This window comes from Mercenaria mercenaria, chromosome 12 (genome assembly GCF_021730395.1).
Source record: "Mercenaria mercenaria strain notata chromosome 12, MADL_Memer_1, whole genome shotgun sequence".
Taxonomy (NCBI): Eukaryota; Metazoa; Mollusca; class Bivalvia; order Venerida; family Veneridae; genus Mercenaria; species Mercenaria mercenaria.
In genome coordinates, this window is record NC_069372.1 from 48,590,182 (window position 1) to 48,607,067 (window position 16,886).

The window sequence follows — 16,886 nt, forward strand, 5'->3', positions numbered from 1 at the left end:
GAGAGGTCACAACGTTTTTTCATTATTTGACCTACTGACCTAGTTTTTGAAGGCACATGACCCTGTTTCGAACTTGACCTAGATATCATCAAGATGAACATTCAGACCAACTTTCATACAGATCCCATGAAAAATATAGCCTCTAGAGAGGTCACAAGGTTTTTCTATTATTTGACCTACTGACCTAGTTTTTGAGGGCACGTGACCCACTTTTGAACTTGACCTAGATATCATCAAGATGAACATTCTGACCAATTTTTATGAAGATCTCATGAAATATATGGCCTCTAGAGAGGTCACAAGGTTTTTCTATTTTTAGACCTACTGACCTAGTTTTTGACCGCACGTGACCCAGTTTCGAACTTGACCTAGATATCATCAAGATGAACATTCAGACCAACTTTCATACAGATCCCATGAAAAATATGGCCTGTAGAGAGGTCACAAGGTTTTTCTATTATTTGACCTACTGACCTAGTTTTTGAAGGCACATGACCCAGTTTCGAACTTGACCTAGATATCATCAAGGTGAACGTTCTGACCAATTTTCATGAAGATTTTGTGAAATATATGGCCTCTAGAGAGGTCACAAGGTTTTTCTATTTTTAGACCTACTGACCTAGTTTTTGATGGCACGTGACCCAGTTTCAAACTTGACCTAGATATCATCAAGGTGAACATTCTGACCAATTTTCATGAAGATCTTATGAAATATATGGCCTCTAGAGAGGTCACAAGGTTTTTCTATTTTTAGACCTACTGACCTAGTTTTTGAAGGCACGTGACCCAGTTTCGAACTTGACCTAGATATCATCAAGATGAACATTCTGACCAACTTTCATAAAGATCCCACAAAAAATGTGACCTCTAGAGTGGTCACAAGCAAAAGTTTACGGACGGACGGACGGACGGACGCACGGACGAACGCACGGACGACGGACGACGGACGCTGCGTGATCACAAAAGCTCACCTTGTCACTATGTGACAGGTGAGCTAAAAAGGGAAGAAATTTAACCAAAAAGAAAAAAAAATTCTTACAAGGTACAGATATGTCAAAATACACCTAAAAATTGGAAATACCATCCATGTTGTACCACAGAAAAGTGATCTCGGTTTTTCCCTACGGCCAATAACAACATGAGGACCATGATGGTCCTGAATCGCTCACCTCTTCCCACATGACCCAGTTTTGAGTATGACGTCGTTTTTTCTATTATTTGACAAAGTGACCTAGTTTTTGAGCTCATGTGACCCAGTTTTGAATTTAACCTAGATATTATCAAGATAAAAATTCTGACCAATTTTCATGAAGATCCATTGAAAAATATGATCTCTAGAGAGGTCACAAGATTTTTCTATTATTTGACCTATTGACCTAGTTTTCGAAGGTACGTGACCCTGTTTTGAATTTTACCTAGATATCATCAAGGTGAACATTCTCGCTAATTTTCATGAAGATCTCATGAAAAATATGGCCTCTAGAGAGGTCACAAGGTTTTTCTATTTTTATACCTACTGGCCTAGTTTTTGACCGCACGTGACCCAGTTTCGAAACTGACCTTGATATCATCAAGGTGAACATTCAGATCAATTTTCATGAAGATCCATTGAAAAATATGGCCTCTACAGAGGTCAAAAGATTTTAATAAGTTTGGACCTACTGACCTAGTTTTTGACCGCAGTTGATCCAGTTTCAAACTTGACCTAGATATCATCAAGATGAACATTCAGACCAACTTTCATACAGATCCCATGAAAAGTATGGCCTCTAGAGAGGTCACAAGGTTTTTTTTATTATTTGACCTACTAACCTAGTTTTTTAAGGCAAATGACCCAATTTCAAATTTGACCTAGATATCATCAAGGTGAACATTCTGACCAATTTTCATGAAGATCCATTCAAGGGTATGGCCTCTAGAGAGGTCACAAGGTTTTTCTATTTCAAGACCTACTGACCTAGTTTTTGATCGCAGTTGACCCAGTTTCAAACTTGATCTATAAATCATCAAGATAAACATTCTGATCAACTTTCATACAGATCCCACGAAAAATATGGCCTCTAGAGAGGTCACAATGTTTTTTCATTATTTGACCTACTGACCTACTTTTTGACGGCACATGATCCACTTTCGAACTTGACCTAGACATCATCAAGATAAACATTCTAACCAATTCTTATGGAGATCCATTCACAAGTATGGCTTCTAGAGAGGTCACAAGGTTTTTCTATTTTTAGACCTACTGACCTGGTTTTTGACCTCACATAACCCTGTTTCGAACTTGACCTAGATATAATCAAGATGAACATTCAGACCAACTTTCATACAGATCCCATAAAAACTATGGCCTCTAGAGAGGTCACAAGGTTTTTCTATTATTTGATCTACTGACCTAGTTTTTGAAGGCACGTGACCCACTTTTGAACTTGACCTAGATATCATCAAGATGAACATTCTGACCAATTTTCATGAAAATCTCCTGAAATACATGGCCTCTAGAGAGGTCACAAGGTTTTTCTATTTTTAGACCTACTGACCTAGTTTTTGAACGCACGTGATCCAGTTTCGAACTTGACCTAGATATCATCAAGATGAACATTCAGACCAACTTTCATACAGATCCCATGAAAAATATGGCCTTTAGAGAGGTCACAAGGTTTTTCTATTTTTTGACTTACTGGCCTAGTTTTTGACGGCACGTGACCCAGTTTCGAATTGGACCTTGATATCATCAAGGTGAACGTTCTGACCAAGTTTCATGAAGATCTTGTGAAATATATGGCCTCTAGAGAGGTCACAAGGTTTTTCTATTTTTAGACCTACTGACCTACTTTTTGCCCGCACATGACCCAGTTTCGAACTTGACCTAGAATTTACCAAGATGAACATTCTGACCCATTTTCATAAAGATCCCATGAAAACTGTGACCTCTAGAGTTGTAACAAGGAAAAGTTTACGCACACACGGACGGACGCACAGACGCACGGACGACGGACGCTGCACGATCACAAAAGCTCACCTTGTCACTTCGTGACAGGTGAGCTAAAAAAGTTACTAAAAATAAGCTATTTATAGTAACGTTAAAGGGAAGTAATTGAAATTTTTTTTTATTGTAAGTGAACAAAGGAAGGATCTGTCGAATAAATCTGTAGACATAAATGAAATTTCAGATCAGTATCTTCATTAGTTACGAAGATATACCCATTTTAATTTGAAATAAAGGGAGGTAATTTGACATAAAATCAGTCCATAGTTATCTACCCTGATTGGCTCAGTCCAACTAATGACAATAATGAAATTTCAAATAAGTCCTATAAGTACTTACTGATATAAATCCATTTTGATTACAATCAGGGGAGGTAATCAGATATAAAATAACTCTGAACCTATGCTTGGATCTGATTTGTCATGGAATCCAAGAATTATTGTTGTTGAAGTTATTTCATAAGTTTGTATCAAATAAAACCATAAATGAAGTCTCTATATGGCTGCAAAAGCCAAAATAGCCAATTTTGGACATTTAAGGGGCCATAACTCTGGAACCCATAAAGAAATCTGGCCAGTTCAAGAAATGTTCCAAGATCTTGTGGTGATACAAGTTGTGTGCAAGTTTGGTTAAAATCGAATCATAAATGAAGCTGCTATTGTGCAGACAAGGTCAAAATAGCTAATTTTGGCCCTTTCAGGGGCCATAACTTTGGAACCCATTACGGGATCTGGGCCGGTTCAACTAAAGAATCAAGATCTTATGGTGACACAAGTTCTGTGCAAGTTTGATTAAATTCAAATCATAAATGAAGCTGCTATTGTGCAGACAAGGTCAAAATAGCTAATTCTGGCCTTTCAGGGGCCATAACTCTGGAACCCATAATGGAATCATGCCAGTTCAAAAAAGGAACCAAGATCTTATAGTGATACAAGTTGTGTGCAAGTTTGGTTAAAATCAAATCATAAATGAAGCTGCTATTGTGCAGACAAGGTCAAAATAGCTAATTCTGGCCCTTTCAGGGACCATAACTCTGGAACCCATAATGGAATCTGGCCAGTTCAAGAAAGGAACCAAGATTTTATGGTGATACAAGTTGTGTGCCAGTTTGGTAAAAATCAAACCATAAATAAAGCTGCTATTGTGCAGACAAGGTCAAAATAGCTAATTTTGGCCCTTTCAGGGGCCATAACTCTGGAACCCATAAAGGGATCTGGCCAGTTCAAGAAAGGAACCGAGATCTTATGGTGATACAAGCTGTGTGCAAGTTTGGTTAAAATAAAATCATAAATGAAACCACTATCGTGCAGACAAGAAATTGTTGACGGACGCACGCACGCACGGACGGACTGACGACGGACGAAGGGTGATCACAAAAGCTCACCTTGTCACTATGTGACAGGTGAACTAAAAATTGGATGTAGCATGCATGTTGTACCACAGAAAAGTGTTCTCAATTTTTCACCCAGGCCAGTAATATGAAATTTACAATATAAGCTATTTAAAGTAACAACAAAGGGAAGTAATTCTAAAAACAAGATTGCCTCATGGTGTTGAACATATGTGCCAAGTAACATCAAAATCCCCTTAAGCATGAAGACATGCTCCAGAAAATGTCATTCTTGTAACTGACCTTTGGCCTCTAAGTGTGACCTTGACCTTTGACCTAGGGACCTTGTTCTTGCGCAAGACACTCCGTCTCATAAAGATGAACATACATGCCAAGTTTCATCCAAATCCCACCATGCATGAAGAAAAAAGGCTCCAGACAAGCTTCAATTTGACATTTGACCTCAAGCTGTGACCTTGACCTCTGAGATAGGAACATGGGTTTGCGCATGACACTACTTCTCATTCATGCCAAATATAAACAAATTTGGTTCATGCATGTAAAAGTTATCTTCAGGACAAACTTCAATTTCACCTTTGACCTCCAACTGTGACCTTGACCTTTGAGATAGCAACATGAGGTTTGCGCATGACACGCTTCTCATTGAGGTAACCATTCATGCCAAATATAAACAAGATTGGTCCATGCATGTCAAAGTTATGGTCCAGACAAAATCAGACGGATGCATGGACGGATATACGCACGCATGCACATACACCGAAAGTGACGACTATATAGAGCTCATCGCAAGCGGGCTCGACAAAAATGAGAACAAACTACTCTCATGAAATGAAATTGTATGAAATCAGTTGAAATACAAGAGATGTCGTAGGAGACTTTTCCATGTGTGACAGTGAAACTGAGCTGGAGCTATCACTGGAGTGTTTAATGACTCCAATGTGGATAAAGATATTGGACAATAACTTAAGTGTATTTGTAGTATTTGTAGCTTGTGTCAAGTATATTTAGTAATAACAAGAATAGAAAAGTGTATCAAAACATTTAATAAGTATAAATGGGGTAATAACTGATTGTGATATATCATGCGGCGAATAATGAACAACTATTTTAAGTTCAGATCAAATGTATTTAGCAAAACTGAGACAGAACAACAGTGCATCACAATTTGAACCTGAAATTTAAATTTAATAGGGGGCATAACTCATACCATATTGGTGCCAGCATTGTGAACCTTGTCTGATATCAAGTTTGAATTAAATCCATTCAGTAACAGCTGAGATGGTGAAGAAGGCATAACAAGAGGTCTGCCGAGTGGGGAAATATATGCCCAAAGGCTTATATCAGAGGAGGATAGAAGCAAAATTTAAAGGACTGTTGTAGCCCAGAGGATAGGAAAAACAAAGGGAAGAAATTCCCAAAACATTCCAAGTCCACAAAATAAATCCTTATCAGGTACAGATTTGTCAAAATACACCGAAAATTTGAAGACCATCCACGTTGTATCACAGAAAAATGGTCTCCATTTTTTCCTATGGCCAAAACTCAAAATGCTACACAATAGAAAATTTATAGTAACATTAAAGGAAATTTATTCAATAACAAACTATTGTAAGTGAATAAATATGGATCTGCCAAATAATTAACAAGAGCACTGCAATGCAGAGCAATGTACAAACAAAACAAAGTCATAAGACCGTTGACCTTGACCTTGAAGCAAGCCATCCAAAACATACACTCTGCACATCGTCTCCATGTGGTGGACATTGAAATTATTTAAAATCAAAAAAGAAATTATAGTAACTATGCAGGGCTGTAGGCCTTTTTACTGTTTTTAGACACAGCTTACAAATTTACTTGTTTCTCCTACAGTTTGGTTCTTAAGAAAATTTGAATTAATTTCAGGTGTATATAAACTTATACTGTATTTGAATGTACAAATGATTTTGTTTGACATAGACTTGTGCTCATCCTCTTTCCGTTACATTAGTTTTGTTAAGCATTATCTGGACTGAATTGCAAATTATCACATCAAAAATGCATTTAGGTTATTGACAATAAATTTACAAGGCTCCTATTTATGTCTAAGTTTGAAAGATGGTGGCTGCATCTTCTGTAATACGGTATAGCTGGTTATTTCTACTGGGGAATATTTCTGCGTTTCTGCAGTCTCTCGGTAGAATCGCAAAAATATTTCCAGCAGAATATTCATCCAGCAAAAATTTAAAACACAAAAAAATCTGCAATGTTTTCACCAATGTTGTTTTTGTTTGTTTTGGGTTTAACGCCATTTTTCAACAGTATTTCAGTCATCACCAATGTTGTTTCACGCTATGTTACCCGAGGTAATCTGAAGTTCACAATGGCATCTAACAATTACCGATAATGGTATAATTAGGTTTGATGGTCAATCAAAGTCCTAACTGTTAATCCCTCAGGAAACGATGTTTTTTGTGAATGAAATAAACTGAGTGAATTTCACTTGAGTTGTTCTTATTAATCGCTTGTGAAGACCTTCTGAACTATACTTTAGTAACCTTTAAACATGTGTAACCGTTATGCCGATATACCATAGTTAACAGTTGTAGTTTGTACAATTGTCGGACTTATATTTTTTTTCAATTCACATGTTATTATATCCTACAATGTGTTCATTAAAAGCAAAGTTACTTTACAGCAGTTACCGGTAATTTAGTTTATTATATACCTACATAAATTCTGCAAAAAATCGGCTTTTATTTCACAATTAAATATGAACAGACAGACACAAATTCCGTATTGTACCTTTAAAATTCCGTATTGTACCTTCCGTATTGTATGCTGCCGGACTATTTTCATTAATATGCATGACCTGACACATTTCTATAAATAGCGCACATAAAATCTTAACAAAGTTCAATTTAATATCGATAAACATTGAAGTTTTCGTTCAAGAACAAAACGAGAATCAAAATGGTAAAGGTATATAATAAAAGGGTCATTATAACAGTAGCTAGATCTGGGACTTTGTATTCGGCTCTCCTGGATTTTGCAAGGTCGGATCACAATATTCGGCTCGAGTGGATTTTGCAAGGTCAGATCACACTCGGCGCTTGCGCGCCTCGTGAGATCCGATCTGGCAAAATCCACTCGAGCCGAATACTGCATCCCAGATCTAGGTACTGTTATAATAACCCTATTTTATTGTTTTCATACTCTATCATTCTCATGACGCCTTATCATGCAGGGAATTACCTCGTCCTTGGCATCAAAAATGCAGAATTTTTTCTTCTTTGTATGTGAAAACGCAGAAATTAAACACGCAGAAATTTGTTTCACAATTTTTGGGGCCAAAACACAGAATATTTTGACTGCAGAAATAACCCGCTGTACAGTATATATAAAATATATCACTCTATTGTTAAATCCACTATGATTTTTGTTTACGTGTAATATTTGCCAAGGGTCTGACTGTTGATGAACATACTGGAAACTTTTATTGTTTCTATGGTTAGAAATTAACCCCATTCAGAGTTGTAAAAGTTCATTATGCAGAATATAAATAGAGCTTCTCTTGCCATGACATTTGCGTGGCATCTATTCTGACAGCCCTTTCATCTGTTGTTAACATAAAAATTGGACTTAAAGGAAATTGAAGTTTGCCTAAAGTTTACTAAAGTGTGTAGGCATGATTGGTTGTTAGAAATTTCATTACATTGTCTTCTCTGGGTCATTTTATGTTACAAATTCAAGCTTGACATTCAGGCAGAAAGATGCAGCCACAAATCATCCAAACTTGTTCCATAACTGAATTTGCATAAATTAAAGTGATACTGAATCACAAATTTATAAATGAAATTTTTGTCAGCATTAATTCTGAGAAAATAAAAGCAAGTGTTTTTAAGAATTTGTGTTTATTATTGTTCTTATGATTCATAATTCTACTCATTAAATAATTATTTTAAATCTGAAGCAAATCAATCATGTAGTTACAGCGATAATGAGAAAAACACTATATAAGGTGTGTATGCGGAAGGACCCAGACGTCAATGCCAGCCTGAGTAGGACAGCTCTCCATAAACTTGTTATATGTGAGCGAAAAATGTATATTTGAATTTGAACAGATATTGAAACAAGTACATACTGTAGCATTTAAGTGAATAATGTCTGAATAATGATCTTCAGCCAAATACCTATCTAATATCTAATAGTACCATGTAGTCTGGTGGTTTTTGCCCCAGAAAAAAAGTTTATGAGGGCCGGAATGTTAATGCTTAGAGACAAAGACTTTATTAAAGTTTAAACATCCCCGGTTTATCTGCGTGCTGTCTCCAAAAAATATAAGACCATTATATGCAAATTATAGAGGTCAAAAGGTAATGTGTTAAAACTGATATTTTCACATTATTTTCGGCACTGATGCAATGATTCATGAATAATTTCACATTCTACTAGATTTGATCTACAGTTATAGGTTTAAAAAATTCATACACTTGTATCCAATTAATCAATTATGACTCGCACTCGAAAACGCATTGTATGCTCATATATAAAGGTTAAATGTCACTGGATATTATATTGAACAGAATAGCTAACTGCCATTTGCAATTTTCCAATATCTTTGCAATTTTTGTAAATACAATTTTGAAATTTAGCATATTTGTAGACCAATGTGTTGTTAATAACATACTAAAAATTCAAAAATATTAAGTGATGCAAACATATAATTTTACTTACTCACCCCATTTGTAAAAAGTCACAAAAACACATAATAGCTGATATTCAGAAAAGTAAATACCATTGGTAAGAATACGAACTTTTCATACTAATATTTTTAAAGAATGGTAAAATATGACACGAAAGACGAAATTCAATGCTCTTTTTAGAAAAGGCACTTCAATGAAGTTATTTGATCATCCTTCCAAAATACGTTTTCGTATTTAGTATGTACATGTAAATTGTAAACATTTTTGTTTATTTTTTGTGACCTGTCAAAAATGGATTGAAATTGTAAAATGAACGAATATATCTGAAGATGAGCTTTGATTTTGTTGAAAGTTCGGCATTTTGTTCTGAGTGTACACTACATTTCAAAAAGTATTTTTGTTATTTTGAAGATATTGGCAAAACAGATGGGGGGTAGCTGCTTTGTTCAGTATTATGTCGGTTGTATGTAATTTTAGAAAAGCGTTTATTTTATAGATTACAAATGTCCCAGTAAATCTTATTGTAATATTTACATACATATTGTTATAAAATACTGTTGAAGTTCACCTTTTGGCAGGAGATATTATAAAGTTTTAATGTTTCTTTTCGTTGCTTGATTTTAATTTGAAGTGTGACTACTTAAGCACATATTTCTGATTTCTCGTTAAGGAAATTTTCTTCATTGAACTGATGCAATCAGTTTGATCATACAGATGCTCCTCAGTTTAAATATCACAGGTATATGTCAAAAGTCGCAGTAAGTGCTATAAAATATAAATAAACATGGTCATATCGTCTGTTGACCACCAGCTGATAGCACCTTCTGGCGGCCACCAGATGATATTGCCCACTGAAAAGAAACATAATCAATGTTTACCATTCAATCACGTTAATATATTGAAAGAACAGAAATAAATGGCCTGTAAATTATTCTTTTCTCTTTTCAGAAAGGTAACTTGGTATATTATTCCATTTTATGTCCGCACTCTAATTCAAACAGTTTTTATCGGATGTTTGCCAAACTTGCTGACAATGTTTGTGGGCATAATATCTCAGCCAAGCTTGATAACCAGTCAAATCGCTCCAGGTACTCTTGGATTATGGCCCTTGAATTACTAAAAAAAAACTGTGAATTTAGCCTTGTCCGCACTCCAAGCTGAACAGTATTCATCCGATCTTCACCAAACTTGAAGGCGTATTTTGTGACAGTCTGGCACTCTTGTTCACTTATGTCCGGGACAAGCATAATATAATATAGTAAAAGAATGTGGTTTATTGGTGTACAAATCCTTAAATTATTCTCTTAAGAACCGATTCCTGTAAACCATTTCTTGAAAAATCTTTTTAAATGTATTTAAACGGTAAGGTGACTGGGGATAATTTAAAAGTGACAAACAGTGAACTTATAAGTGCTATGCTTTCTTTTCCAGTGAATGTATCTGTCCCTGTATGTAGTTTATACAAACTTCCTTTCCCATTTGTAATGATCAGGACAAATAAATATGATAAATGAGATTATTCAAAAAGTATGCATGATGGCAACACTTCCTCTCAATATACCTTGTCATAATGTGAAAAAGTTTTACAAAATCCCTTAGATGGTTTTGGAATTGTCCTAACACACAAACATTAAATAAAGGACGGATATTAAGAAGATATCAATGTTTTAAGTTATGGTTCTTGCATACAAGAACGTCTCTTAATGTCCTCTTATTTTGTAAAGTCCCTCCAGCACTTTTAGGGCAATAGCCTGGACAACTCTGTAAGATACATGAGATAAGTCGAAAAGTGAATATTTTCCTTTATGTCACCTATTTTTGTCTTTGTATGCAGTTCCCTTCGCATGTTTACACCAAATGCCATTAAGGATGATCAAAGTAGATGGTTGGTAAAATTTAAACAATAAATTGTTACCAACATCATCCATCTATAAGGACATTTTTCACAAACTGCATGCAAATACAACATTTTCCTTTTGAAATAAGTTAGAGGGGACCATAATGTATATAAATGATAACTATATATATTCTATAATTCATGAAGAGGTAATTGTGTACTTTAAAATTGTCTGGAAATCTAGAATTACTGAATGCTTTCAAATGTTAATATCTGCATTTAAGAGTGAATGTGACTTTATTTTTAAATTGGTAAGAAATAAGAAATAAAAAGATGTCATGATATATTATTATAATAATATTATATTTAAGGGAAGTAATTATTTAACAAATGAAATGCAAGATAATTTTATGGTTAAAAAGAATAAAGCAACAGTGAAAGTTAATACCAGTGTTGGTCAATGCAGATTTGCACTGTGTATCAATGTATTGTATTGCAAGCATAATAATGCTGTATTACCTATATATACAATAAGATTGTGACTTGCGTCTGTGTTCATATTCTGGAAATCTATACATTTTTATATATCTATCAATATACCAATCGTAATTTCATTTTTGAATTAGTTGAAAAACTGATGGGAAACAAAAAAACATTTATTGCAGTGCATGCTATAAGAGATGATCTGTGTATGAAAAGAATTGGAACCACTGCCTTACCCTTGCATGATCGTAGGAGGCGACTAATAGGGTCTCAACACTTGGTTTTTCTGTAACTCTGTGATTCCAGCAGGTATGCAAATTTTGATTCCAAACCTCATGTTTTTATTCCGATGTAAACGAGATGTGAAACCAAAATGTGTAGTCCTGTTTGGCGCCATATAACCTATACTGTGTTGGTGTGCCATAAAACCCAAATAAATAAATAAATAAATAAGTAAATAAAAGGGAAGTTATTTTATCTAAAAACAAAAAAGAAACTTAATATGGGCACATATGAACTTAACCTTTGCACATGTCATATTGTTTGTTATGGTGAATATTTATACAGGGTTATGTAAATATACATTCATGCATTAAAACAGACCAGACAAAAATACTAAAATATTTTATATCCAGGTGTGACCTGTGACCTTGACCTTGAGCTAGAGGTTTGGTCTAACATGGGACAAACCAATTTGCTATGGTGGCTGTTTTTGCCAAGTAATTTAGTTACTTGAATGTTCATTCATGCAAAGTAATCTTTATGACCTGAACAAAAAAATATTTACTGTGTTTGACTGCTAAGCGTGACCTTGATCTTGAGACAGGGACCAACACATTTTAGGGAACAGTTGTGCCACATATTTTCAAAATCCTTGCACGGATAACAAAATTGTGAACCGGATTCAAAGTGTGACGGGCTGAAAGACGGACTGATGAAAGCAGCCCATTTCTATACCCACCTTTTTCTGTACGCAAAAACGTTTCAGATATATTGATTTTTAATTTTATCTACATAAATTCTGAAAAAAAAATCGCCTTGTATTTCACAATCAAATGAATTATGAACAGGCACAAAAAATCTGTACTGTACTTTTTAAATTACGCATTGTAGCTTTTGTATTGAATGCTGTCGGAATACTTTCATTAACATGCATGACTTGACACAGTGATATAAATGAAACATAAAAACTTCACTTAGTGCCATTTTAATATCGATAAACATTGAAGACTTCGTTCAGTAACCAAAAATAAAAAAAAAACAAAAAAAAAACAAAAAAAAACAAACAAACAAATAGGTTAAGGTATCAAATAAAAGGGTCATTATAACAGTATTTTGCATGCCTCTTGAGATCCGATCTCCACTCCCAGATCGAGCTACGTACTGTTTAATATAATAACCTTATTGACTTGTTTTGTTTCAGTACAGCTAAACAGTTTAATAATTATGTGAAAAGTCGCCAGTCTAGGCAAATACTGCTGGAAACAGTATCACTTTAAGTATATCACACAGCACTGAACACTAGTTGTCATATCAGCCGCGACCGGGAATCGAACCGGGACTGCTGGCATTGTAGCCTAGCCTGCTAACCACTGCGCCACTAACTCCCGATCAATAGTTTTAATGAACAAAGGGCATAATCTAAATTCTAATTAAGTAACGTATGTACCAATAAGCTGCGTTTGGCAAAAGAATGCACTTTAAAGTATACTCAGCGTCACTGAAAAGTTACCACCCTAATGGCCTTTATATTTTAAAAATTGCACTGGACTATGTTAAAAGCATAACACGACTACATTTTTGAAACAACTGAGACGTCACTGGTCTAAAGATATGTCAAATTCGATTAACTCCATTAATTCATCCAAATCATTCATTGCACTTGAAAGTTAGTCGACAGACTAAAAGGAATACGTTGAACAAGAGGGCCATGAAGGCCCTGTATCGCTCACCTGACCTATTGACCTAAAGATCAACAAGATTAACATTCTGACCAAGTTTCATTAAGATATGGTCATAAATGTGGCCTCTAAAGTGTTAACTAGCTATTCCTTTGATCTGACCCCGTGACCTAGTTTTTGATCCGACATGACCCAGATTCGAACCTGACCTAAAGATCATCAAGATTAACATTCTGACTAAGTTTCATGAAGATAAATTCATAAAAGTGGCCTCTAGAGTGTTAACAAGCTTTTCCTTTGATATGACCTAGTGACCTAGTTTTTGACCCCATCTAACCCAGATTTAAACTTGACCTAAAGATCATCAAGATTAACATTCTGACCAAGTTTCATTAAGATATGGTCATAAATGTGGCCTCTACAGTGTTAACTAGCTTTTCCTTTGATTTGACCTGGTGACCTAGTTTTTGACCCGACATGACCCAGATTCAAACTTGTCCTAAAGATCATCAAGTTTAACATTCTGACTAAGTTTCGTGAAGATACAGTCATAAATATGGCCTCTTGAGTGTTAACAAGCTTTTCCTTTGATTTGACCTGGTGACCTAGTTTTTGACCCCACCTAACCCAGATTTGAACCTGAGCTATAGATCATCAAGATTAACATTTTGACCAAGTTTCATTAAGATAAGGTCATAAATGTGGCCTCTACAGTGTAAACTAGCTTTTCCTTTGATTTGACCTGGTGACCCAGTTTTTTATCCTACATGACCCAGATTCAAACTGGACCTTAAGATCATCAATATTAACATTCTGACCAAGTTTCATGAAGATACAGTCATAAATGCGGCCTCTACAGTGTTAACAAGCTTTTCCTTTGATTTGACCTGGTGACCTAGTTTTTGACCCCAGATAACCCAATATCGAACACGTCCAAGATTTTATTGAGGGTAACATTCTGACCAAGTTTCATTAAGATCGGGCCAAAAATGTGACCTCTAGAGTGTTAACAAGGTTTTCCTTTGATTTGACCTGGTGACCTAGTTTTTGATCCCAGATGACCCAATATCAAACTCGTCCAAGATTTTATTGCGGGTAACATTCTGACCAAGTTTCATTATGATTGGGCCAAAATTGTGACCTCTAGAGTGTTAACAAGCTTTTCCTTTGATTTGATCCGGTGACCTAGTTTTTGAACCCAGATGACCCAATATCGAACTCGTCCAAGATTTTATTTAGGGTAACATTCTGACCAAGTTTCATAAAGACTGGGCCAAAATTGTGACTTCTAGAGTGTTAACAAGCTTTTCCTTTGATTTGACCTGGTGACCTAGTTTTTGATCCCAGATGACCCAATATCGAACTCGTCCAAGATTTTATTGAGGGTAACATTCTGACCAAGTTTCATTAAGATTGGGCCAAAAATGTGACCTCTAGAGTGTTAACAGTCAAACTGTTGACGACGGACGGACGGACGGCGACGGACGACACACACAGGGTGATCACTAAAGCTCACCTTTGAGCACTTCGTGCTCAGGTGAGCTAAAAATCCAGAATATCCTTGCTAAGAATGCCACGTTTAAGGCACCATCAACGCCATGACAGGCCACTGACATGGTTGACGCCGAACTTGCATGTCGTGAAATTGCACATCGTATGTGCTGTTCTCACCTAAGTCATGAAATGGTTTAGGAGACATGATCAGACAGGGTCTATAATAGACCGCGCACAGGCCATAAAAAAGTGACATAGATCTTGTATAAACAAGAGGTATATATTAAGTGGTAACTTTTCAATGACGCCGAGTATAATTTCCATAAAATATTGTTCAAAAGTCATTAACTTTAGAGATGCTTGTTAACTTTGCAAAAGGGGAGCAGTGGTCTTATGGATAAGGTGTCAGCTGCTCAATCCGGGGATTGTGGGTTCGAGCCCCGCTGGGGTCATGACCATGACTTTTCATATGACACTAGTACTGTTTTTCCAGGAAGTGGACTCGAGAGTGGTTCATTCCAATATGCTTCAAGCTTTCATCACAATCGAGCTAAAACAAATTAGTATAAACTAACTATGCACTGAAACTTAATGCTCATTGTGTAACTTTGAAAAGTTTGTCAATCTTAAGTGTTATAATGTAACGTAGATTTTGGTGAAAAAGATGGTACATTAAACAAAGCATGATATACTCAGTGGCAGACAGTCACTGCTCAAAGTTTGGTAAACTGGGTAAACAATTTTACAACATATTGTGCCTCATTAGTGTCCTTTAGTGTTTAACCATATAGTTCAGACAACTAAATTCTACAAAGGGAGATCATTTAAAGCATAAGCAAGATAGACTTATGATTCTTTACACTTCTGTTTCTTTTTATGGCTTTTATCACTGCAAGAAATTTCAAAAAGAACGGTTGGATAATTTTTGAGTTGTTCTTTAGTTTAATAAAGGGAGATAATTCAAAAAGTACGCTAGGTAAATTTATTGTACTTGTACAAAACACTTTTCCCTAATGTCCTTAATCTTTGTATCAAGATTCAATAAATTCCATCTGTCACTTTTGAATAATGTATTTATATATATATATAGACTGACATTGCCTTAACGTGAATAGATAAAAGTGCATGACGTTTGACCCTAACTTCAGACATTGTTTCTATTAGTCGTGTTCTGTTTTAGCTTTGCATCAATTATAAATGACTAAAAAATAGTTTCATAATACATTTATGGTACAATTTTCCAGAAAATTTGCCAGTACATTATCATTTAAATAAATAAAAGCTACACAGAAAAATCGCAAAATCAGAATTTTTATAGCATGACATTTTGACCCCTCTAATTTACATAAAACATTGTTATATTTTTTGGAGACAGCTATCAAAGTAACCGGGAAGGTTCAAGCTTCAGCAAAAATGTGTCTTCGGGCATTAACATTCCGGCCCTCATAAAATGATTTCTAGAGCACTTTTGTCACTAAAACCACCAGACTAATAAAAGGATGAGTGAAATCTCTTCAGCTTTCAGGACAATAAATGTGATTTAGTTACTCAATGAAGATACTTTCTTTACTCTTGTACTAAACAACTGTCTTTTTTTGTTTAATCTATTGATCAAAGTGATGTGTTATTTTAAAAGAAAAGGGAAACTGTCTTCTGTGAATTATTTCTTTAATTTAGCTTACCCTTGAAGTCGATCAACAACAGCTAATAACGGAAGAACAAATGGGTGCATTATTCTAGACGTTATCATTTCCTGGAAAACAAACAATAAGCAACAGCAATTTAATGGTATGAACATGGATCATATTAAGGTAGTTTTGCAAGTTTGATAAACCAGAAGTGATGGCATAACGTCATTTATCCGGAAAAAGTAAATATTCAAACCTGACCTAGATTTTATCAAGGCAATCATTCTGACCAAATTTCATGAAGATCAATTGAAAAATACAGTCTCTATCACAAACACAAGGTTTTTCTTTGACTTGACCTAGTGACCTACTTTTTGACCCCAGATGACCCGTATTCAAACTTCAAATTTCATGAAGACCAATTGAAAAATACAGTCTCCATTGCATATTAACCTACTGACCTAGTTTCTAACCTTAAATGACAAATATTCAAACTGAAACTACATTTCATCAAGGCAATCATG

General features: G+C 35.3%; 1 protein-coding gene across 1 annotated transcript in view; it reads right to left on the reverse strand.

The window, feature by feature from the left end:
- LOC123534516 (uncharacterized) overlaps positions 1-16,886 on the reverse strand; it is a 100,927-nt gene that overhangs the window by 46,560 nt on the left and 37,481 nt on the right. The window contains exon 7 of the mRNA XM_053519971.1: positions 16,417-16,487. Coding sequence (XP_053375946.1) covers positions 16,417-16,487 — 71 coding nt within the window. The remainder of the gene's footprint in view (positions 1-16,416; positions 16,488-16,886) is intronic.